The following is a 26,086-nucleotide window of genomic DNA, read 5'->3' as shown; positions in this document are numbered from 1 at the left end:
AGCATAAAACAAGATCCTTTGGCTGCAGTTGGCTGAACAATCTATTAAAGTACCTTTTAATGTGTAAATATCTTATCATCTGTCTTTTTCCCTAACAATTTATGTGCTAAAGAAACTGAACATGACAGACCCCAGTGGCTCACGCCTGTAATCCTAGCTACTCAGGAGGCAGTTCCCAAAAGGATCACAGTTCGAAGTCAAATAGTTCCTGAAACCCCATCTCAAAAAACCCCATCACAAAAAATTGGGCTGGTGGAGTGACTCAAGGTGAAGGTCCCGAGTTTAGGCCCCAATGCCACAAACAAAACAAAACAAAAAAACTGGAGAATTGCGCAATAGCGTCACACTCTCTGGATGCTGCCGATTGTATCCTTGTGGTACTATTTAAGAGTTCTGCAACTCCTGTAACCTGGGACTTAAATCTAGTTAATTGCTTACAACTTTGATTCTTTTTCTCGAGCAAGACCTCATCATGGATGGTGGTGGTACTGTGTATTCCATCGAGATTCATAGAATGACTCTCTGCCTTTTTTGTCTGTCAGCATCTGTCAGACCTTTGTCTGTTATTTCATTTGGAGTTACCATTTTGCCATTAAGCTTCATTTATTACTGCAATTTGTCTTTAAAGATAAACCTTTCTAGACAAGGCATGACGGTCAATGCCTGCAATCCTGGCTACCCAGGAGGCAGAAATCAGGAGTATCATAGTTCTACATCAGCCTGGGCGCAAAGTTCTGCGAGACTACATTGCGTTACGCACATGTTCACGCCACGCTATCTGGTAACCACGAACAGAAGGGTCACGGTCCATGCCAGCCTGGGCACTAAGCCAGGTCCTATCTCAAAAATAAAACACCCTATCTCAAACACAAAAAGGGCTGGCGGAGTGGCTCAAGTGGTAGAGCCCCTGCCTAGCCCCGAGTTCAACCCCAGTACAGACAAAAAAACAAAACAAAACAAAAACTCATCACTATTTTTCTTATTTTTTTGCAAAACATTTAAAGAGTTCCAAAATGAAATCTGCAAAACAAGTTCTATTCTGAGATATGAAACAAGGTCTTTCCTAACTTCTATTCCTATCCTGGCCCCCTTGTTCCCTCCCTAATCTACACACTCAACCTTTTGTTCTTAAGATTTTTATTTGTTTCTAAGATTATAATCAAATACTTCTCCATACTTTGTTCCCTCCCACCCCTTCTTAAGGAAATGATAGAATACCATGCAGATTACATATTCCTTATTTATATCATTTAATAATATTTTTGGAGAAAATTGTAGAAATCTTCATCTTTCCATTTTAAAAAGTGTGGTAAAAAATATTTAGCATAAAATTGACCATCTTAATCATTTTCAAGTATACAGTTAGGGGCTTAGGTACATTTACGTCAGTGCACACCCACAGTCACCATCCATCTCTAGAAGTCTTCAGTCTTGCAAAATTGTGACTAGCTTATTTCACTTCATATAATGTCCTCAAGGTGATCCATGTTGCAACATGAGTCAGAATATCCTTCTTTTTAAAGGCTGAATGCTATTATTGCATGGGTGCATAAACCACGTGTTGTTTAGTGATTCATCTCTCAGCGGGCACTTGGATTACTTCCACCTTTTGACTATTGAGAATAATGCTGTATGAATGTGGGTGTACTCATATTTCATATTTTGTTTTGAAAGCTCTATAGTATTTTGTTTGAATGTATATACCATGGTTTATTCAACAAGTCCTCTGAGTGAGGCTATTTAACAAACAGCCTTTATATGTGTAACTTTTAAATATATGTTCAAAGTTTTCACTGTAAATCTTCAGAATATTTTCCTAGAAACGATATTACTGTCAAAAAGTAAATTCTGTGTAATTTTCCAGAATATTACCAAGTTCTCATAGCAGTCACACAATTCTACATTTCCACTAGCCAGCAGTGCATATTGTCAAATGAAAAAGAAATCCTGACTTGGGATATATTAGTTGCATTTCTTTTATTAATAGTGAGTGGACCTTTTAGTATATACATGTATGGGTCATTTGTTTTTATCTTCTGACTATTTTTTCTAAGTTGTTCTTTTTCTTGAAATGTTTTGAAAACTTTTTATATAATAGGAATATATACATACAAATAAATCATTACGTATATTAGAGATATTAGTCCTGTCTGATACAAGTTCCAAATATTTTTTTCTGGTTTGTTCTTAGTGTTTTCACTTTGTGTGGGATCTTTCTTCGCTGTGTCAATACTGACGTGGAGGAATGTGGACATAGATAAGTTTTCTGGTTATCAAGAACTATGTAGATCGTTAGGCTTCAATAGGGAATTCATTCATCTATCCAAAAAATAGCTTATCAATCTATCCTTCTATCAATACCAATCTCTTTAATTATCAATCTCTTTTTTAATTCTCTTAGATTTTAATAAGTATGGGACCGTATCAGAAGGTCACAAAAATGGCTCACTTTTTCTGGCCAGTTATTAGTTCATATTTTTTCTTCTTTTTGACAGTGACTGGGTTTGAACTCAGGGCCTCACACTTCCTAGCCAGGTGCTCTAACACTCAAGCCACAACCCCTGCCCCTGTTTTATCATGTTTCTGTCATGTACTTTTAACTGGATTTTTCAATAATAAAACTCCATCTTTCTTTTTCACAGTCTTCATTTTTTGTAAGCTTGTCAACTTGCTCTGGAGGCATCATTTGGTTAATAATAAAAGCACCTGTTTTATTGTTGATGTTTTTATTGTTTTAAAATATAAATCAAGAAAGGATACTGCTGGATACCATTAGTTCATGCCTGTAATCCTAGCTACTCAGGAAGCAGAGATCAGGAGGATCAGGGTTCAGAGCCAGCCTAGGAAAATAGTTCATGAGACCCTATCTCAAAAAAACCCATCACAAAAATAGGGCTGGTGGAGTGACTCAAGGTGAAAGCCCTGAGTTAAAAAAAAAAGGGGTATCATCAGGCTTTTTATTCAGTACATTATCTGAATTCCATAAGCATAAGCAGACTGAAAGAAGCCATCTTATTTTCCACAACACAGGAAAAAGGAGATAGAGGAGATTTCTCCTGGTGAGTACTTAATGGTAGATCTTCAAAAGTTATAGAGCTAGCCCAGGCATGATGGCACACACCTACATTCTCAGCAGTTGGGAGATGGACACAGGAGGACTAAGGGTTCTAGACCAGCCTGCACTTCATAGCAAAACTCTGACTCAAAAAAAAGTTACCAAATCAGAGACCTCACTCTGAAATCCATGGGCTCCCTGTCCATGAATAGGCATCTGGGAGTCTAAAAAAACAGTCTCTGAAATTAACTGCAAAGCTTCTTTTCCGAGGAATGCAAGGTTCATAGCTTTTTTCTCCCCACATTTTATTATAAAATTTTTCAAGCATATAAAAATTGAAAGAATTATACAGTGAATACACACATATATTGCTCACTTAAATGTAACCATTAACATTTTGTAAAATTTACTTCACATATTTATTCATCTATCCATCCTCTACCCACACAATCTTATTTTTATACTATAATTCCAAAGAAGTTGGAAGCATGGACACACATCATCCCTAAACAGTCCAGCCTATGCATCACTAACTGGTCACTATTGGATTACAGATTTGTTTTAGTGAAATGTACATAAAATGCACAGGCTGGATATGGTGGCTCATGCCTGTAATCCCCCCTATTTAGGAGGTAAAGAGCAGAAGGATAGTGATTTGGGATCAGCCTGGGCAAAAGTTAGCAAGACTGCATCTCAAGTCAAAAGTTGTGTATACTGGCACATGCCTGTCCTGTCAATTACTTGGAAAGCTTAAGTAAGAAAATCACTGTCCAGGCCTGGGCAAAAATCTCGAAACCCTACCTGAAAAAAGAAAGGCGGGTGGTAGGAGCTGGGTTGTGATTCAAGTTATAGAGCTCCTGCCTAGTGAGCACAAGGCCCTAAGCTCAAATTTTAGTACTGCAACCCCACCCCAAGCACAAAATTGCACTTTGCTATTCAATAACATGAAGAGTGACATAAACAAACCAAGTCCTATCAGGATAAAGATCATAACCATTACCCCAGGAAATTCTTCACGCCCGTGCCCAGTCAACACTTACCTCCCCTTAGAGGCAACCACTGTTTTAATTTTTTTCAACATAAATTTGTTTTTCTAAATGTCACGTAAGTGGCATCCTGAATGGTTACTTTCATTTAGCATAACATGTTTGAAATACGTCTTCTTAGCCTCTCCCTTGTTCTGCTGAGTGGAATGCCACCATTACTTTTTCTTAAGATTCTTGAAATGTTTGTGATCAACAAAAGGCTAATCACTATCAACTAGAGTTCAAATACATTTCAAAATATTTCAGAAATAGCTGTATATACTAAATTAGTAAACTTAGTTAAAAATCTCTCAGATAGCTGAGTTGGTGGAGTGGTTCAAGTAGTAAAGCACCTGCCTCGCAAGCATGAAGCCCTGAGTTCAAACCCCAGTACCATCAAACAACAACTAAAATCTCTCAGAAAGCTGTTTCTGTGAGGTTCTCACATTTTCTCAATGAAGTCAGGTGCAGGCATACACATGTGAGAGGTGAAGGGTCTGGAGAACTTGCTTGTGGAAAGTGAGGAAATTACTCTTTTAGTTCTTATAAAACTTTAGGTCTGGACTGGTGGAGTGACTCAAGTATTAGAGCACCTGGCTAGAAAGCATGAAGTCTGGAGTTCAAATCTCAGTGCCACAAAAAAAAAAAAAACCCACAACTTTAAGCCTAAACTTTTTTATTAGCTCAAAGATCTTATAATTTTCAGCTTTTACAGGGTCAAACACTAAGGAATATAAGAAAATTTCATATTTTAGAAGGAACAATAAAAGTGTTAGTTTTTTTACCCTAACATTACTAAAACAACTGTGATATAATGTACAATATACTATAGCTTGTCTTATAGATTTTTTAGAAACTATCTTTTTATTATAGGACAGAGAAATAATATTATTATTCCTTGTATTGAAACAAATGTCAGTTTGGCACAGCAATTTGAAATCCATTCATTGCCAATTTAAATAAATAGGCTTCATTGTTAGCTAAAAGGACTTTGAAAATATGTACAATGTCTATGTCATAATAATGCTATCACATGTTATGTGCAAAAGATAAAACAAAATGCATCTCTTCACAGGGTAATCCTAGCCTACTTTTCCCTCTGAGTCTAGGCATCATTAGGAATGCTAAGTTCAGCATATGCATTTGATGTATAGAACCCTGCTTTGGCCAATGGAAATGGAAAGACGAATGCATAGTGAGGCAGAGCTGAGGCAGTTGTCAAGGGACTGCATGGTAACAAAACATGAAAAATGATAGCAGTAAATTACATAATGAACTACTGACGTGCAATGGAACTGCCTTTGAGATTGTATTTTTGGTATTTGTCATAACTGGTGTTATAGTACCTCTTTTTTTCTGCATACTTTAAATTACTCTATAAAAGAAATACAAATGTCACCTGGGAAAACCATGGATGGTACTTGGAGATTCCCTAAAAGTCTTTGCTTATAAGTACTTGGTAACTGAGCATGTGATGTTTTTAGCACTGGGATGTCAAGATTAATGAGGGAAGATTCCTGCACTTTGGGAGGACAGCAGAGATCTTAAAGGGCTCAGGGAAGGGAATTTTCCTGAAGAAGATATAAAGAATTACTAGGAATCGGCTGGACCAGATAAGAGTTTCTAAAGGGTGATGAAATGGCAAAGTGAACCCCAAGTGGAGGCCATAGTATGATCCAAGTTATAGAGGTAAGATTGTATAATCTGGAAAAAAAGGGGACTGGATTGTGCTCATGACAGAAAGAATCTTGAGGCTCCTATAACCATGGACACCCATGGTTCACATTTGTAATCCTAGTTACTTGGGAGGCCGAGATCAGGAGAATCATGGGTTAAGACCAGCCTGAGCAAATAGTTCATGAGATCCCCATCTTCAAAATAACTAGAGCAAAATGGACTGGAGGTATTGCGCAAGGGGTAGAGTGCCTGCTTTGCAAGCATGAAGCCCTGAGTTCACCCACTCCCACTGAAGAAGAAGGAGGAGAAGGAGGAGAAGGAGGAGGAGAGGAGAAGGAAAAGAAGAGAAGGAGAAAGGAATGGGAAATCACAGAAGGCTTTAAATGACAAATGATGCAATCAAATTTGCATTGTGTGGTGTTCACTCTTCATGCTGCCTACATGACAGATTTGAGTGGGATAAGACTAAAAGCAGAAAATTCAGGCCATAGTCTATGGTTAGAGTTGAAAGATGTAAGTTCACAACAGTGGAGATGGGGAGGAAGATTTCAGAACTATCCAGGCAATAATGGTAGTAGAACTTGCAACTGATTAATTAGAGATGGAGGCCACACAATTGGGAGAGGAATCAAGGCCACTCCAGGATCATGCTTAAGGAAGGTGATGGGTTAGACATACTTACTTTGAAATGTCTATAAAATTCCTAAGTGGGAATTGAGTATTTGAGCCTGAAGCTTTTGAAAAAGGAGTAGACTAGAATATGAGGTCATTTAACATTGGGCCTATTATTAAAACACAAGGGACTGAGATCACCCAGAAAGAACTGGAAAAAAGAAAAAAGCAAGTTTGCTGGAGAGCATTATATTAGTATTGAAAAGGCAAACACTGTAAGAAGGTACTAGTTAGGAAACAGAAAACAAAAGACCATAGACACGCAGTCTATATGAATCACTTTCAATCACTGTAACAAAATACCTGAGACAAATGACTTAAAAGAAGAAAATTTTTATTTTGGCTGACAGTTTCAGTCCATGGTCCTTGGCCCCATTGCTTTTAGGTGTGTAGGACAAAATGGTGGAACTGTTTGGTAGAGGAAACTGCTTACTTAATGGCAGCCAGGAAAAGAAAGAGGCAAGAATGAGATCAAGGTGTATGGGGGAAGAGATTGAGAAAAGAAGGAGGAAGAGGAGGAGGAGGAGGAAGAAGAAGAAGAGGAGGAAGAAAAGAAGGGGTTGAGGTCCTAATATTCCCTTGAAGGGCACATTCCTAGTTACCTAACTTCCTTCCATTAGGCCCTACCTCTTATGCTCCATCACCTCCCAATATCACCACAGGCTGGCCACCAGGCCTCTAGCATATGGACCTTTGGGAGACATGTAAGATAGAAACCATATCACAAGCAAAGCCAGGAGAGTCTGATGTCAAGAGAGCAAGTTGTTTCAGGAAGGAGAGAACAATGAAGTTGCAGGAGCAAGTGACCTCTGATCTTATTTAAATGTCATTCTTCTGTGTCCTATCTAGTCCTATGCATGCCTCCAAAACAGCACTTTCAAGTTGCTCAGTTATCAGCACTTCATCTGCATCCTTAAAATACACATTTCTCAGATCACAGACATCCTACTTAACTTTGTAGTCAAACAACCTAAGGTGCTTAACAAGTATGCAAGGCAAGAGAATTGAAAAGTATCAATGTCTGTTAACATGAAGTTTTTCATGTTAAACAGGAAAGGTGTCCAGAGAACTGGGAAGCAGAGCCAGACAATTAGAGTGTCCAAGAGAAGGAATAGCCAGTGAGTGGAACAGCTAATGTAAAACATTCTTTCAAGATGTTTGATGGGAAGAGAAAGATAGGAAGATAATCTAATGATTGGTGACCAAAGCTGAGAGAAAGGAGGCAGTGTAGAAAGTTATTTTATTTTTAGATTTTTTGGCAGGACTGTTTGAACTCAGGTCCCCATGCTTGCTAAGCAGGAGCTCTACTACTTGAGCCACTCCATCAGCCACTATTTTTGTTGTTTTAATGAATTTTGCAGGTCAAAACTTTTTAATGCCAGAAAGAACATATTTTAGTGAATTTGATGCTCCGTGATTTAAAAACATTAGAATAAGACATTTTCTTTTAAGCTCATCACAACTACAATCTTTGCACATAGCATTCTTGTTCCTACCGGTCAGTAAGTCTGTTGCCTTCTTTTTTTTAGACTCCTGACATCAGTATTGAGGTGAGCTGCATTGATTTATTGCAAGTAGAAGGGTATAATTTGATAGTTGCTGGAACCTCAAATGGCATGATCATCTTATGGAATTTCCTAGCATCTACTGTCAAAGAAGTGTAAGTTGTGTCTTTGCCTTAATATAAGAGTTTTATTGTAGAAAGTCAAAATAACATGCAATCCTAAAAAAAAAGAAGAAGTGTTGTGACTCTGAAGGGAGGCTTTTCTTGAGGTTATGTTCATGAAGACACTATGTTCTTACTGTCAAGTTTCCAAGATAATGTATGTGATGTAGACCTTAAATATATGTATTACAAATAGCTTTCACCTTTACTGTTCTGACATGAGTATGTGATCTTTCCATGTGTGATATTGTCCAAGTTTATGACCTCAACAAGTACTCAAAATACATTATAATCTCAAATGCTAATATATTCCAAACTTGAAACACACATATCTAGTTGTCTATGGGAAATTCCCATCTAGCTTGTTCCCTAGACCCTTCAAGCCTTCAAGCTTAAAACTTTGTCCAACCTGCCCTGCCCCCACACTTCTCCTCCTCCTTCATTCCTAGTCCACCAGCATCTACTCAGTCACCAAAGTGAATTGTTAAGAGGCCTTCTACGAGGCCTTGCCTTCTCTCTCACTATCCCAACACATTCAATTTTCCACAGGGTGGTATCAGCAAGGGCCAGTGTGGCTATACAGGGCCCTATTAAGTTAGACATATTCAAACTCTGCTTCTCTAGGTCTTCCATTCATGTTCAATGATATCAACATTTTAGGAGTTGATTAGGTTTGTAGAATACAGGATGTAAGGAATGCAAGTTACCTAACTTGTGCAACTTCTCATGTAAATTAATGCTAATTTTAAGGTACCAACCTGAAGATTGCTTCACTGTGGACCCTGACTTGGATCCCAAGCGCTTCAGAATTAACGACATACTCTTCCTCTTCCGTCCTCCCGAATGTGCAAGGTAACTCAGCACTTCCCCGGACTTCTGTGGTCCCAGCATTGAGGAATGGTCAACAGAAGAAAGAAATTAGGCTGACTTTCTTCAACTTTCTTTGCTGTCACTGTCGTTAGGTAGTTGGGGTGGTCGTCAGGGGTCTAAGCACTGTGTGATTCCCTTAGATACCAGCCTTATAGCTCCCTTTTCAACAGTAGCAGAAATGAGAAATGCTCACGTGGCCACACTTTTAGTAACTGCTGTAAAGCAAAAGGTAAGCCTTGGAGGGAAAAGTTGGAAGATCATATTGTAGATTTCTTACTCCATGTAATACAGCTGAGCAATTTCCCTCTACTCCTGAGACAGCAAGAGGTTATTTGTTAAATATTTGACAAATGGTATTTTTCCTATTTATATTTGCTTTAGAACTCTTGTTTTTAGGGACTAGGCAATGTTAAACACCTTTCTGGAGAGAAATCAAAAGTTTCTGTGCTAACAAATACAGTAATATTATTGGACATTGGTCACACTAAGGGGAGAACACACACAGGAGGAATAGGGAAAGGAAAGGAAACCTAAAACTTGAATGTGGTTGATTTGCTCACAGTAGAGAAGCAAATAAAGTAATCTTAAGCTGGCAGAGGCCACTATGGGAAGGGGAACGGGAAGTAGTGAAGAGGTCTGGGAGTGATGAACCAATGTGGCTTGTAACACACATGTGCATGGAATCTCTCTGTATAGCTATTTTTATCTTAAACTAGCAAAAACTCTATCTTTTTAAAATTATCTCATGTCTTCTCTTTAACAAAATCGGAGAACAAGAGGGCAGATCAGGAAGTGGGGGGTGGCCCAAATAATGTATACACTTGTATGTAAATGTAAAAACAATAAAATAAAATTAAAAAGTAAACAAAAAAATAAGTTTCTGTGCTAGTCTGGGGTTACCTACCCGTGAGCAAGAGTGTAACATCTTTCCTACCTCTTGCTTGACATTTCATTGAAACTATTTGGAGAATATTTTAAGAACTTAATACTAGGTATATCTGCACCAGTACCCTAAGTCACTTTTTAACCCTTTTCAGAAAACCATGATAGACACAGGATCAGGCCAGAACAAGGTACAATAATGCAGGAAGTTAGCCACACCTACTTCCTGCCATTTTGGTGACTGACTCAATCTAGTTTTGGCAATGGGCCAGGCTAGATTTGCATTTCCCAGACCCAGGCAGCGGTACCCTTTAATTGTTCAAGCTCCCTAGTTGTCTCCCATCAAACCATGCTAATGAACATATGTTACACAAAGTATAAGGTGTGATTAGTTTCATAAGTGGGTGGCCTGGTATTCTTAGATGATGAAAGAAGCAATCAACTGAAATTAAAGCAGAAAAGAACACTCTTTAAGTATGATAGAATATCTTAACTTTCCATCCTTGGGTTTCTTCCCTCCCCTTCTAGGAGATCAAGTCAAGATTCCATATGTTCTTCAACCCAATGTGATTCTAGCAAGGGTGCACAGAGTAGCAAGGTAGGCAAAAAATAATGTGCCTTCCTGTAACACTTAATAGTTCAAAAATAGTGATCTTGAGCATCTGAGCCCCTCCTCTGGTGGAAAGTAAAGGAGAAATGTGTGTTTCCCTGAAAATCAATGTCTGCAGCGTTTTTTTCATTTTGTTTCTATTTTTCAAGGCATTCATGTCTTTGAATAATTAATACATGAGCATTAATAAAAATAAAATATGAATTTTTATTTTACACCATAAAATAATAAAGTAACTTTAGACTATCTCTAGTCTAAAAAAGTTTAACTTTTTTTGCTAAAAGCTGTTATATTTCACAGGGAGAAGAGATAGGATGTAATGTAATTATATTGCAACACATACTATAATACAGTTGTTTTCAAACTATGTTCTTAGCTCCAATATTACACATTTTCACCTCTTGTATTTCTAATTAGGATTTTGCTTGAAGGAAAGTTTTCACAGCAAAAATTATTTTAAAACAACCAGCATGCTGGAAAGAATAAGCTTGTATGAGGGATCTGTAAGCTAGACAAAGATATGTACTTCTGTCCAGGTCCTGCATCTAGCACTATCACTCAGTCTGAGTTTCTATTTCCTCATCAGTAAAAAGAGAGTAATGAAGACTTAGTTGTATGTTACCAACAGGATTGGACATCACGTACACCAAGAACTGGGTGTGCAGTGGGTGTATAATTTCTGCTTTCACTGTGCATTCTTGAGCTACTAGGAAAATGGTGGGTTATGCATTCCATGTTAAAGAACACGAAAATCCTCTGAAATATATTTCTCAAAGAACTACTTTTAAAATAATTTTAAAGTTAGTGCTTAGGAATGCACATTTAGCTACCCAGAGAACCTAGACATCCTGTATGTCTCATTTCCTTACAATGTCATAGGTACATTTTCTCTCCCTTCTCCTTTCATCTAGGGAAGCAAGCAAAGCATACATGACAGTGAGGTGAAAGGTCAGTATCATATCTCTTCTTTAGAATAAAGCAGTTCCTTCTTTTCTTTATTTTTGCAGTGCTGGGGCTCGAACCTAAGGCCTCATACATGCTAAGCATGTGCTCTACCACTGAGCTTCTACACCTGAATTCTACATATGAATTCTACACCTGAATCCAGACAACTTCTTTACAAAAGGGACTTTATATGATAAAATACTTTGATGAATGTATGTTCTTATTGTGACCAAATGTTGAGGTGTTATGGGATCTGGTAGTCTTAAAGGCATGATGATGCTTTTTAAAATACTAATTCTAGGTATTTAAAGTCCAAAATATTACTGAGCTTGTTAATCTCCAGCCCATCTTCCTACAATTCATACAGATTTATAAGCCATTCGGGACGTGTAGGCATGCTAGAGGAAGAACTCATTTTTAGCTGTCAGGAGCAGCATCTAGAAGCTTTAGCAATGGGACCAAAAATAAGCCTCTTAGATTTTCCAGTGTTCCAGGATTCCATTTTTAATACTTCTTTGTTCTGCATTTTGTGAAATTTTTTTGAGTTAAAAAAAACTCTGGAGAAAAACATGTGTTGTTTTACTCTTTTCCTGTCTACTTTCCCTTTTACGTTCTTTTACATAGATTACACAAAATCTAGCATTCCAAGTATTACAAATAACATGATAGCTTATTAATGTCCCCATAGGCGATCAAGCCGATACCGTGGGAGAGCAACAGCCAGCAGGCAAAAAACATCTTTTAGTTCCTAATGTGACAGAACCTCAGCCTCCTATCCTAGTCACTGCGCACGAGGACGGACACCTCCGCCTGTGGACGATGGAGGTAATGGGGCTTGGTATTTCGTGGGAATGAAATGGATGGGATGAGAAAGAAGATAATTGGATGAATCTTTGTCTTTGTCCATATGGCATCCAATTCTCACATTTTTCAACCCTCCAGCCAAATAGGCAGTCTGCAGCCTGCTTGTTGAGCGTGCTTCACAGTAGGTCACTTTAGTAACTCAAAAGAACAAATCATCCAAAATGTTTCAAGTCTTTCTTTTAAGCTGAGTATGAATAAATGCCATTAAATAGTCTGTTTGTCTCTCCTCAACAAAATTAGAGATAAGGGCAAAATAGTTTCTGCCGGGTATTGAGGGGGTGGGGGGGAGAGGGAGGGGACGGAGTGGGTGGTAAGGGACGGGGTGGGGGCAGGGAGGAGAAATGACCCAAGCATTGTATGCACATATGAATAATAAAACAATAATAAATAAATAAATAAATATTCTGTTTGGATACTTAAATCATAATCAGGGATATTAGTAATGAGTTATAGTAAAAGAACACTGAAATGTTGAGTATACAACAAATTTGTAGTGAGCCGAACTCTTGGAAGATGGTATCACATCATTTTGAATGCCCTTAAGCATTTTACCATGAAATAATAATAATTTTAGTTCACCAGAAGATTTTACAAGATTTTGGATGGAGGGGTATACATCCTAAATTAAGAAGAAAATGAAGAGGACAGAAGATGATGGAAGAAGGACCGTGAGGAGTTTGGGTAGGAGGCAGGGAGGTGTCCTACTTGTGATAAGACTCTTTTCTACTGGAGAACCCAGGAAATAACACCAGTGTTTTGTGACAGAAAATGGATCCAACAAAACAGAAAAACAGGACTGTGTCCCAGGCCAGCTCAAAGTCTATCTGTAGATGCTAGTCTAGTAGTGATGTCTCTGGTTTGAAAATACAAGCTATTTCTGAGATGCTCTTGGTGTTAGAGCAGTGCCTTTATTTTTGTCCATGACAAATAAAAGACTGAGAGAAACAGGAGATTACACCCAAGTAAAGTCTCAGGAAGCAAGCAGCAGGTGACATGTTTAATATCCCCACTGCTAGCTTATACTAAATGCTGGAAAAAAATTGTTTGGATTTGAATCTCTTACAATCCCTTATCTTGCACCAATATTTAAAAGTAGATACTTCTAAAAAATAGCAAATATTCCTGGTGAAAGCAATGATGATACACTTAAACCAGAAAAGAATGTTTATTTAAAAGGAGAATATGTATTTGGAAATACCACCTGAGGAATTTCATGAAAAGAGTCATGGACGGCCCCAGTTGTAGACACTATATGTAGTAGAGTCTCCATGCTTGGCTGTCTGCACCTGTAGAGTATTTAGTTTCAAAGAAATAAGTCTCTATGGATAGTTTTAGATGATTTTTTATTACAAAGGGAATCATATTTTTATAACAGAGAATTCTGGAGGTGTATAAATTGAAATTCAGCTTCAACATTAATGTTTTATAGAATTTATTATCATGGAAGAAGCTATATTCACCTTGTTCTTTATACAGGGGAAATTACTGAAAGACTTGCTACCCTTCACGAAGCATTCTGCCATTTCTCTGAAGTCCCTGAATACTGATTCATGTTGCAGGATACTGCTGGCTGGAAACATGGGTAAGGGATTACTTACGTGTTCACCAACAGGCACCTTAACAACTGACAGGATATAAAAATGGCTATAGGAACAGTACATGACATGTAATAGGACAAAAGAAAGTCTAAGAATTATACTCAGGTCTGAGATAGTTGGGATAGCTGCTGGACAGACGGAAGAGTGAATGAACATCAGGAGAACCGATCTTATTCTAGGTCTTTACTTAAAGCAAGGCATGCTGTTTCTTCATATTGGGAATTATATAATGTTTTAATTTTTAAAACGAAAGGCTTAGATTACATTAACCTTCATTATGAAAGGAAGTAGAGATATACAGTAGAAAGAAATGGGTTATTGTTCCTCAAGGGGGAACCTTATTTTATATCTGGTAGAATTAATGTAGTTGGACTTAAATTCTTCCGTCAAATACTAGTGCTTCTTTTCATTTTTATTTCCTATTTCTCCTCTTCTGCCTTTTGAATCAATCTTCTCTCCCATACTTTGAAAGATAATGTGTGTGAACACTCATATATGTGTAAAACAGTTTCAGCTGGACTACTGTTTCCCTTTATGTTTTTCAAAACAGTTAATTTGTTAGAATTAGAATGAAACAGCATTTTCCCTTTTAATTAGGTATGTTTAGACTATACATATCTAAAATGATTATTGACATACTTGGATTAATATCTACTATATTTGTTACTATTTTCAGTTTGTTGCTTTTGTTCTTATTTTTATCTTCCACTCTTTTTCTGCATTTTCTTGATTTTAATTGAGTATTTTGTATAATTCCATTTTTTTTCCTTTCTTAGTGTTATTAGTCATGCTTCTTATTAAAAAAATTTTTTAATTGTTGGCCTAGAGTTTATATATTTATAATTGTCCCATGTCCATTTTCAAATAACACTATATCATTTCATTGATAGTGTGCTTTATAATACTTGAATAATTGCTTTTGTTCATGTCAGTCATTCATAAGTTATAATTGTAAGAACATTATTGCTATTATTGTTTTGTAGAAACTGCTCTGTGTTAGACTAATGAAGAAAAAGAGATGTTTTTATTTTACCTTAAGTTATTCATTGTCACTCTTCTTACTTTCTTTATGTAGATCTGTGTCTGACCTATATCATTCTCCTTCTCTCTGAAGAACTTCTTTTAACATTTCTTGCAAAGTAAACCTACTAGTGACAAATTCCTTCAGTTCTTGTTGATGTTAGGAAGTATTTCTTCTTTAGTTTTGAAAGATAATTTCTCAGAGCACAGAATTCTATGCTGGTGTCTTTTATTCCCACAACACGTTAAATATTTTGCTCCACTTATTCTCTTACTAGCATGATTCCTTAGTTTCATGTTATTCTTACCTTGACATTTTTTCCCCATCTGCTTTTTTGACACTTCCTTTATCTTTGTTTTCGTGCTATGTCATGATATGTCTAGTTATAGTTGTTGCTTTTTTATATCTGGTTTTTGTAACTGTCCTTGAATTATAGGATGACTATCTCTGTAACTGGACACAATTTGGTTTATTAGTATCCACCCTGAGCTCTAGAAAAAAAAACTTTGACTGAGTGAATAAAACAACATCATTATGACTTACTAACCCAGAAATAAAATAATAGCTGTGTATAAAGACTTATGTACAGACATGTAATCTTAACACTCAGGAGGATAGGATTTTGAGTTTGAGGGCAGTTTGGGCTACATAACAAGTTCTATTGAATGGAATAGAATATATATATATATATAGAGAGAGAGAGAGAGAATAGAATGTGAATATATATATATGCCTGATAAAAATGGCATCAAAAAAAGAAGACTTGGCACTCTCGGTAGTATTTGTTTAGACAGTGTGGTATATGATTAAGAATTTTGATGTTTAAATTTTACACAGAAGGACACGTTGTCCTCTGCAGTATCGGTTCCTTTCTGGATCCACCTCATGATGAAAAGGTATGAACTTTACCTTTCCATGTCAATAAATGGGTCAGTGCTTATTTATTGAGAATTTCTCTGGACTAGATATCAGGAAGATAGAAATATAAATGTCTCCACTTTTAAGGCAAATACACCATTGTAATTTGAGCTACATGACAAAAACATTTAATTCAGAGAATACCATCCTATCTGAGGTATAGTTCACTGGTAAAGTGCTTGCCTAGCATGTGCAAACGCTGACTTCAATCCCCAGAACTAAGAAAGAAATACACAGAGAGAGAGGTAGAGAGAGAGAGAGAGAGAGAGAGAGAGAGATTTTAGATGACCAGATATTCTTGAATGGCTTTGAAACATATGTAGGAGAATGCAGATTCTACCCTGGCTCTCTAAGAACAGCCAAAAGGAAACTAAGTCAGAGACAAAAAATTTAAGAGGAATTTACCTCCTAATGTCTGCTTCCTGGGTAGCCAGGATTACAGGTGTGAGCCACCGGTGCCCAGCCATGCCTAAACTTTATTAAAGTCTAAATGAATAGAAGACTCATAGAAGAGCTCCAAACTGCCAGGACTTTGGTCACACAAATGACCAGGAAGATGACCCAGAAAGACGTATGGTCTTAGTGTACTCATCCACGAGAGAGGGGAACATGCTCAAAGGGACACCAATGCGGAGCAAGATTCCAGATTAGTAACCCTAGTTTGCATGACGTAGAGGTGTGTGCTGAGGCCCACTGAGGACTCCCAATTTGAGGATAAACCTGAAGGAACCTAACAATTGACCCCAATGATCTTTTTGAAGGAGAACAAGCTGGATCAATTATTTTTGGGAATTCCTACCCTACATCCCATCCAATGAACAAACTAGCCAGGTCTTTCTCTAGATAAAATGGGTGGGTCAGCAGCTGCTTCTGGGGTTATTATGTGCTATAAAAAGCTAATTTAAGGGTCAGTCATCAAACATTAGTGCAAATAATGTGTACTCATATATGTAAATGGAAAAATGATACCCGTTGAAAGTATTCCAGAAATGGGGGAAGGGAGGAATAAAGGAGAATGGTGGAGGGGGTGAATTCAGGTATGATATATTTGATATATTGTAAGAACTTTTGTAAATGCCGCAATGTACCCCCACCCAGCACAGCAATAAAAAAAGAAAAGTCTTGCCAGCTACTTGGCAGGCAAAGACCAGAGGATCTTGGTTCAAGTCCAAGCCAGGCAAAAACTTACTGTGAGACTTTATCTAACAAGCGAGCTAAAGGGCTAGAGGTGTGGCTCAAGCAGTAGAGCGCTTGCCTCACAAGCATGAGGCCCTGAATTTAATTCTAAATACCATTTTAAAAAGTATTATTGCCAATAATCTCCTTCTGGGCCTTCGCCTCTCAGCTCTGTTCCCCCCATTTGTTATTATCTTTACCCTCAGTTTCCCACAAAATCTCCTAAGGCGGCTCCTCCATCTAGTCATCTACCAACCATCAGCTAAATGAGCGCTAATCCTCAATTCCATGAGAAATTGCTGGAGTCATAAGATGCATCCCCTCTCAGGAATATGAGCAGATTAATCAGTCTCTAAATTTGGGACTTTTGGTACCTCAGGCAGCAAGAGGAGAGCCAGTTGGAGCAGTGACTTAATCACCTAGCACAGCTGTCTATCCGCTCCTAAACATGGCTCTCTAATCAGAAATAACTTTGCTTAAGATTATACTTCTTGATGTATCCAAAGGCACTTGTCTTATTGTTGATTTCCAGAAATTCAAGCAGCTGCTCTCCTGGCGTGCTCATTCTTTAGAAATCGTTCAGGTGGTGTATGTGGAAGAAAAGCAAATAGTGCTTACTGCCTCCATCGATGGCTCTGTGAGGTAAGAATACGTTCCACTGAGAACTCAGGGTTCCCAGTGTGAGAGCTGAAAGAGATCATGCTAGAGCTGAAGTCGCAGGTTCAAATGCAACCTTGGTAAACTGACTCATTGGTTAACAGAAAGGAGACAGAAGGACTTCGTGAAAATCACCACTGATTTGCAGTTTGTTTCTATACTCAAGAGAGTGAGATGCCATGCCCATTTCATCTATGTTAAAAAGTATTGACAAATATTTTCAGGAGTCTTTCACAGAATTGAACAAGACAGACAGCTCAGAGAGCTAGACCCAAGCCTAGAGAAGACCACAGAAGGAGGCTTGAAATCAAAAGTCATAGAACAGTTACAGGAAAGAGCATCTAGCTGGGCATGGTGTGAACACTTGTAGTCCCTGTCACTGCCTGTGCCCTGAAGCTCAGGATAGTCTGGGCAACAGAGCAAGACCCTGTGCCTAAAAAAATAAAACAAACAAACAAACAAACAAACATTCAAAAAGAAGGAAGGAAAACCAACAAACAAACAAAAAGGAAGTCTAATACTGAGAAAAGAGAGTGAGCGAATTATTTCTCTGTGATTGATTTTGTAAAGCCTTCCTGTTTGTCGTTTGGATACTACCAGGGTCTGAATGCAGGGCCTTGGGCTTTCCAGGAAGGCTTTCCACCACCTGAGCCATGCCTCCAGCCCTTTTTGATTTGATTATTTTTGAGCATCTTGCATTTGTGCCCACCGTCTTCTTTATGCTTCCTTGCACCTGGGATGAAGGGCGCACCACCACAGCAATGTTTTATTGCTTGAGATGGGGGTCTCAAGAATTTTTTGCCTGGGCTGGCCTCAAACTATGATCTTCCTGATCTCTGTCTCCTGAATAGCTGGAATTACAGGCATGAGCCTCAGCAATTACATTGCTTTTAATTACATAATACTAAGTACATACAAACAAAATACTCAAAACACATATACATATATAAAGAGAAAGATAGGAAACATTATTTTTAGAGACAAATTCCTGCCTATTGAAATGTCTTAATATCATGGTAATGAATTATGCCCTTAAAAATGAAGTTAGGTGAGAGAGAGGGAGAGAGAGAGGCTTTGGAGTGTATGAGAGAGTTTAAACAAAATATAAGCAAAGAGGAAGGGATACTTGATGTTGGATAAAGGTCCAAGTCTGAGATTCAACAGATCCTAGCCATCTGTGTGGCTTGAGGATAGAGTTAGGCAGGGACAGTGTCTAGGAGACATTGTTAAAGATTTCTGTCTTCATCCTGAAAGAAGAGCCACTAAAGGATTTTAGGGGGCGAACAAAATGATCTGATTCACCTTTGAAAAGAATGGACTGCAAGGCAGTAAAAGTGGATACAAGAAGACAGAAGTCCATGGTGAACAGAGAGGCTAAGTTTAGGGGAGTGGTAACAGTGCTGGAAGCAAGTGGTTTAAATTTGAGGACCATCTAGCCGATGAGATGAAGAAGACACAAGCTGTACCTGTAACGAGAGGTAAGTGATGAGTGTCAAAAAGGCACCTGACATGTACAACTAGACAAGTGTTTGGGCCACTAAGAGAGGAGTCACTAAAAATTACAGTGTAGCTGGAGGTGTGGCTCAAGCAGTAAAGCCCATGCCTACCAAGCACAAGGCCCTGAGTTCAAACCCCAGTGCCACCAAAAATAAATAAATACAATAAAGGAGAATTTAAAAGCTATTATAATGTAGAAAGATAAGGAAGACCTTCAGAAATGTTGAATTCAAGTGAATCTGTGGCTAAGGTGCTATTTGGAAACAAATGGTTAGAGCTACTTCTACAAAGAAAAGACCTGTTGTTTTCCTTGTAGGAAAGATTACGAACATGAATTTTTCACTATTATAGATGTCTTTACCTACTCAGTCCCTTGGTCTTTTCTCCAGTTTATTTTTAGACATCCATCAGTGTAGTGTTAACTGGAGATTGTAACACACACACACACACACACACACACACACACACACACACACACACCAACCACATGTATACAAGCTTGTGTTGTTGTGAACATCCCCCTCTTGTCTAGTCTGTTCAGGTTACTATAAGAAAGTACTGTACACTGAGTAATCTATAAACCATGGAAACCTAGTGTTCACAATTATGGAGGCTGGAATGTCCAAAATCAAGGCAAGAGCAGATTGAGTATCTGTGCTTCATAAATGGCGCCTTCTAGCTAAGGAATAAACAAGTTTCTTCAGACCTCTTCTTAAAAGGCACTGTTATAGTTCAACGTCCCACCAAAAATCATGTTGAAATTTAATCCCCAATGTGAGGCAGTCTTCGGAGCTAGGACTGTTGAGAAGTAATCAAGGTTAACTACAGCCATAAGGTGGGTCCCTGCTCCAATGGGTCTGAGATTGTAAGAAGAGGAGGGAAAGACCTGAGCTAAGTGCTTTGCCTGGTATGGTGATGCCCCACATGGCCTCAGGACTCTGCAGTCTCCACCGGCCAGGAAGACCTCACCACATGCGACCGCCCAACCCAATCTTGAATTTCCCAGACTTCAGAACCAGGAGCCAAATGGACCTTTATACTTTATACATTACCCAACCTGTGGCATTCAGTTATAGCAACAGAAAATGGACCAGGACAAGCTCTGGTACTGCTCACCAGGGTGGAGCCCTCAAGAGGTAAATACTTCCCAAAGGCTCCACCTCAAAACCACAAGTCTGGGGATTAAGTTTCAGCATATGAATGAAGTGGAGCACAGTCATTCAGACCATGGCACTGTTCAAACCAGTTGTCCTTCACAGGGAGAATTTTATTTTTATGGTTCCTTTAAAGGGAAGGCTCCTTAGATACTCAAAGCACTTGCTTTAATAGTAGCTGTCTTGAGAATTCCAAGATGGCGGCTAGAGGTAGGAAGCAGAAAGCGAGCCTCCTATAGTGAAATCTTGGAGAGACGCTGGAGACACACTTTGCAGGCATAATCACTGAGAAAAGGCATAACTTTGACCCCTCCACACCTCCAGCCGGCGCAGAGAATCTCCACTTCACGTTAAACGGAGAACCGAGGAGGCCCCCGGGCCGCCAGTGGCCGGCGCCCATGCGGCTTGGGAAGACGCGGACCAGGTGAGCTTCGCGGTACCGCGGTTCCCCCACAGACAAGCCTGGGCCAGAGCAGCATAGCCCCCTGGACAGACTGACCTCCACCCGGGAAAAAAAGAGAAACTGAGTACTAAGCAATAAGAACAGTTAAGACACGCTGGAAAGAGGGTGGGGCGCCCTGAGCGCTGAAGATTGGGGGAAGGGAATCCTTCCCGGGACTGGAAATAAACGAGCCGGGCGGGCCGGAGAGGCTCTGGCGGGAGCGGGGCGCGCCAGCAACCAGGAGCGGGGACGCTTGTGAGAGGAGGGAAGACCCACTTCCCACGTGAACTGTAAATAAACACGCAGGCCTGACAACGCGGGGCAGTGTCGCCTTTCCCAGTGCTTGGAAAGGGAAAAGCCTGTAGCAGAGGCCCCCCTCCCCCGCACAGGAGAACTCTGAGCAAACAAAGCCTGTGGGACCAGGTGAGTGCTAAGCTCACCCCAGAGATCTGCATAAATAACGCCGCCAGCTACAGGCTGAGAGCAGCAGGCAGGCAAGCCACAGTTGCAGATACCACTCTCAGAACTGCCTCCAGACGCTTTTTTTTTCTTTTTCTCCCTACCTTTGATGAGAGAACAACCGAATTACACCTGCAAGCCGAAAAACTTACTGAAACTGTATTGCATTTGAACTGGGGACACTTGGTGGGGCTTTTTTTTTTTTTTTCTTCTGTGTGTGTGTGAGTGTAGTTTTATCCTACTTTATGCATCCCCTTTGATGAGACAACTACAGAACAACATCTGAGGCACCAACTCCAGGACTGGAGATTGAGACGGACATCCAAATTATTAAGACTGAAATTGCATTGCATATAAACTTGGAAGTTTTTTGGTTTTTTGGTTTTTTTTTGTTTTTTTAAATTTTCTATTTTCCATTTTATTTTAATTCATTTTTATAAATAGATATTACTTTCATATACTTATTTTTTATTTTTTTTATCTTTGATTTTCAATCCTCTCTCTGTCACTCTATTGTCTGTTCAGCTTACTGTCGATTAGTACACTAACACTCCCTGTTTATACCTTTGAAACTCTCTTGTCTGATACCTTGTTCTGCTTTCTCCCTCTTGTCTGTATATTTGTTTTCCCCTTTTCTTTAACTTCTTGCTTTCCATCTCAGCTCACTCTTCCATTCTCAATATTACCATTGTTATTATTACAAGCTAGAAAATACTTAATTACACACAGTACAGGGACAGTAACAACACCAAGGACAATGACAGGAAGACAGAAAAAACAAGGAAACCAGTTTCCCCACAGCAAAAAATTAGTACAGGAACCAGAGGGGAATGAAGAGAACAGAAACTCAGAGCCAGACTCCAACAAAATGAAGATAAACTATGCCAAAGGACCCAATGAAGCCTACAAGAATAATTTAAAAGAAGACATACTACAAGTACTCAATGAGAATTTTATAGAGATGATACTGGATAGGGTCAACCAAAATGTACAGGAGACACTCAAGAAATTCCAAGACAATAAAAATAGAGAATTTGAAAAAGCAAAAGAAGAAATAAAGGAAACCATAGAAGCACTGTATAAACACCAAAGTGAAAGAGAGAACACAATGAATAAATGGATAAATGAACTCAGGACAAAAATAGACAACAATAAAGAAGAAAACAGCCAGGATATGGAAAACCTCAGAAAAAAGAACGAAACAGAACTGCAAAACAAAACGGAAGGCCAATCCAGCAGAATAGAACAAACAGAAGACAGAATCTCAGAACTTGAAGATGAAATGGTAATTAAAGGAAAAACTGAAGAACTACTAATTAAACAACTCAAGACCTGTGAAAAGAAAATGCAAGAACTCACTGACTCCATCAAAAGACCAAACTTGAGAATCATGGGCATCGAAGAAGGAGAAGAGGTGCAAGCGAAGGGAATGCGTAATATATTCAACAAAATAATAACGGAAAATTTCCCAAATCTAGAGAAAGATATTCCCATACAAATGCAAGAGGCCTCCAGGACACCAAACAGACCAGATCAAAATAGAACTACTCCACGACATATCATCATTAAAACAACAAGTTCAGAAACTAAGGAAAGAATATTGAAGGCTGCAAGAGAGAAAAAACAAGTAACATACAAAGGTAAACCCATCAAAATTACAGCAGACTTCTCAACAGAAACATTAAAAGCAAGAAGAACGTGGGGTGAGATCTTCCGGGCACTGAATGAAAATAACTTCAACCCCAGGATACTCTACCCAGCAAAGCTATCATTCAAAATAGATGGAGCAATAAATGTCTTCCATGATAAGCAGAAACTAAAACAATATGTGACCACAAAGCCACCATTACAAAAGATTCTGCAAGGGATCCTGCACACAGAAAGTGACACCCAACTTAACCATGAAAAGGCAGGCAGCACCAAACCACAGGATAAGAAAAAGCCAGACAGTAGAGAGTAACATCAAGTTAGGTACACACAATCAAACCTTCAAACAACTAAGATAACTAAATGGCAGGAATCACCACATACCTATCAGTACTAACACTTAATGTTAATGGACTTAATTCACCCATCAAAAGACACCGTTTGACAAAATGGATTAAAAAAGAAGATCCAACAATTTGTTGCTTACAGGAGACTCATCTCACCGACAGAAATAAGCATATGCTTAGGATGAAAGGCTGGAAGAAGATTTACCAAGCCAATGGCCCCCGAAAACAAGCAGGAGTAGCAATACTTATCTCTGACAAAGTAGACTTCAAACCTACATTGATCAAACGAGATAAAGAAGGACATTCCATACTAATAAAAGGGGAAATAGACCAAAAGGAAATAATAATCATCAATCTGTACGCACCCAATGTCAACACACCCAATTTCATCAAACATACCCTGAAAGACCTAAAAGCATATATAAACGCCAACACAGTGCTTGTGGGAGACTTTAACACTCCATTATCATCAATAGATAGGTCATCCAAACAAAAACTCAATAAAGAAATCCAAGATCTAAAATATGCAATAGATCAAGTGGACCTAGTAGATGTCTACAGAACATTTCATCCAACCTCTATACAATATACATTCTTCTCAGCAGCCCATGGAACCTTCTCCAAAATAGATCATATCCTAGGGCACAAAGCAAGCCTCAGCAAATATAAGAAAATAGAAATAATACCGTGCATACTATCTGATCACAATGCAGTAAAAGTAGAACTCAACAACAAAAGTAAAGACAAAAAACATGCAAACAGCTGGAAACTAAATAACTCATTACTTAATGAAGAATGGATCATCAATGCAATAAAAGAGGAAATTAAAAAGTTCCTAGAAGTCAATGAAAATGAAAACACAACCTACCGGAACCTATGGGACACAGCTAAGGCAGTCTTGAGAGGAAAGTTTATAGCCATGAGTGCATATATTAAAAAGATTGAAAGATCCCAAATCAATGACCTAATGATACATCTCAAACTCCTAGAAAAACAAGAACAAGCAAATCCCAAAACAAATAGAAGGAGAGAAATAATAAAAATAAGAGCTGAAATCAACGAAATAGAAACCAAAAAAACCATACAAAGAATTAATGAAACAAAAAGTTGGTTCTTTGAAACAATAAACAAGATCGATAGACCCCTGGCAAACCTGACTAAAATGAGGAGAGAAAAAACCCAAATTAGTAGAATCAGGAATGCAAAAGGGGAGATAACAACAGACACCATGGAAGTCCAGGAAATCATCAGAGACTACTTTGAGAACCTATATTCAAATAAATTTGAAAATCTAAAAGAAATGGACAGATTTCTAGATACATATGATCATCCAAAACTGAACCAAGAGGAAATTAATCACCTGAATAGACCTATAACACAAAATGAAATGGAAGCAGCAATCAAGAGTCTCCCCAAAAAGAAAAGTCCAGGACCTGATGGATTCTCTGCTGAATTCTATCAGACCTTTAAAGAAGAACTGATACCAACCCTCCTTAAACTGTTCCATGAAATAGAAAGGGAAGGAAAACTGCCAAACACATTTTATGAAGCCAGTATTACACTTATCCCAAAACCAGGCAAAGACACCTCCAAAAAGGAGAACTATAGGCCAATCTCCTTAATGAACATTGATGCAAAAATCCTCAACAAAATAATGGCAAATCGAATTCAGCAACACATCAAAAAGATTATTCACCACGACCAGGTAGGCTTCATCCCAGGGATGCAGGGGTGGTTCAACATACGAAAATCAATAAACGTAATAAACCACATTAACAGAAGCAAAGACAAAAACCACTTGATCATCTCAATAGATGCAGAAAAAGCCTTTGATAAGATCCAACATCATTTCATGATAAAAGCTCTAAGAAAACTAGGAATAGAAGGAAAGTTCCTCAACATTATAAAAGCTATATACGACAAACCTACAGCCAGCATTATACTTAACGGAGAAAAATTAAAACCATTCCCTCTAAAATCAGGAACCAGACAAGGATGCCCACTATCTCCACTCCTATTCAACATAGTACTGGAATTCCTAGCCAGAGCAATTAGGCAAGAAGAAGGAATAAAAGGAATACAAATAGGTAAAGAAACTGTCAAAATATCCCTATTTGCAGACGACATGATCCTATACCTTAAAGACCCAAAAAACTCTACTCAGAAGCTTCTAGACATCATCAATAGCTATAGCAAGGTAGCAGGATATAAAATCAACATAGAAAAATCATTAGCATTTCTATACACTAACAATGAGCAAACGGAAAAAGAATGTATGAAAACAATTCCATTTACAATAGCCTCAAAAAAAATCAAATACCTAGGTGTAAACCTAACAAAAGATGTGAAAGACCTCTACAAGGAAAACTATACACTTCTGAAGAAAGAGATTGAGGAAGACTATAGAAAGTGGAGAGATCTCCCATGCTCATGGATTGGTAGAATCAACATAGTAAAAATGTCTATACTGCCAAAAGTAATCTACATGTTTAATGCAATTCCCATCAAAATTCCAATGACATTCATCAAAGAGATTGAAAAATCTGCTGTTAAATTTATATGGAAACACAAGAGGCCACGAATAGCCAAGGCAATACTCAGTCAAAAGAACAATGCAGGAGGTATCACAATACCTGACTTCAAACTATATTACAAAGCAATAATAATAAAAACAGCATGGTACTGGCACAAAAACAGACATGAAGACCAGTGGAACAGAATAGAGGATCCAGATATGAAGCCACACAACTATAAGCAACTTATCTTTGACAAAGGAGCTAAAAATATACGATGGAGAAATAGCAGCCTCTTCAACAAAAACTGCTGGGAAAACTGGTTAGCAGTCTGCAAAAAACTGAAACTAGATCCATGTATATCACCCTATACCAAGATTAACTCAAAATG

At 38.3% G+C, this 26,086-nt stretch overlaps 1 protein-coding gene across 1 annotated transcript in view; it reads left to right on the top strand.

The window, feature by feature from the left end:
• Window positions 1-26,086, top strand: part of Wdr64 (WD repeat domain 64) — a 131,758-nt gene that overhangs the window by 90,758 nt on the left and 14,914 nt on the right. Inside the window, exons 16-23 of the mRNA XM_020174737.2 lie at window positions 7,959-8,089; window positions 8,846-8,947; window positions 10,376-10,445; window positions 11,369-11,405; window positions 12,091-12,227; window positions 13,743-13,848; window positions 15,723-15,781; window positions 17,512-17,621. Coding sequence (XP_020030326.2) covers window positions 7,959-8,089; window positions 8,846-8,947; window positions 10,376-10,445; window positions 11,369-11,405; window positions 12,091-12,227; window positions 13,743-13,848; window positions 15,723-15,781; window positions 17,512-17,621 — 752 coding nt within the window. The remainder of the gene's footprint in view (window positions 1-7,958; window positions 8,090-8,845; window positions 8,948-10,375; window positions 10,446-11,368; window positions 11,406-12,090; window positions 12,228-13,742; window positions 13,849-15,722; window positions 15,782-17,511; window positions 17,622-26,086) is intronic.

This window comes from Castor canadensis, chromosome 11, assembly GCF_047511655.1.
Source record: "Castor canadensis chromosome 11, mCasCan1.hap1v2, whole genome shotgun sequence".
Lineage (NCBI taxonomy): Eukaryota > Metazoa > Chordata > Mammalia > Rodentia > Castoridae > Castor > Castor canadensis.
This window is presented reverse-complemented; position numbering and strand designations above follow the sequence as displayed.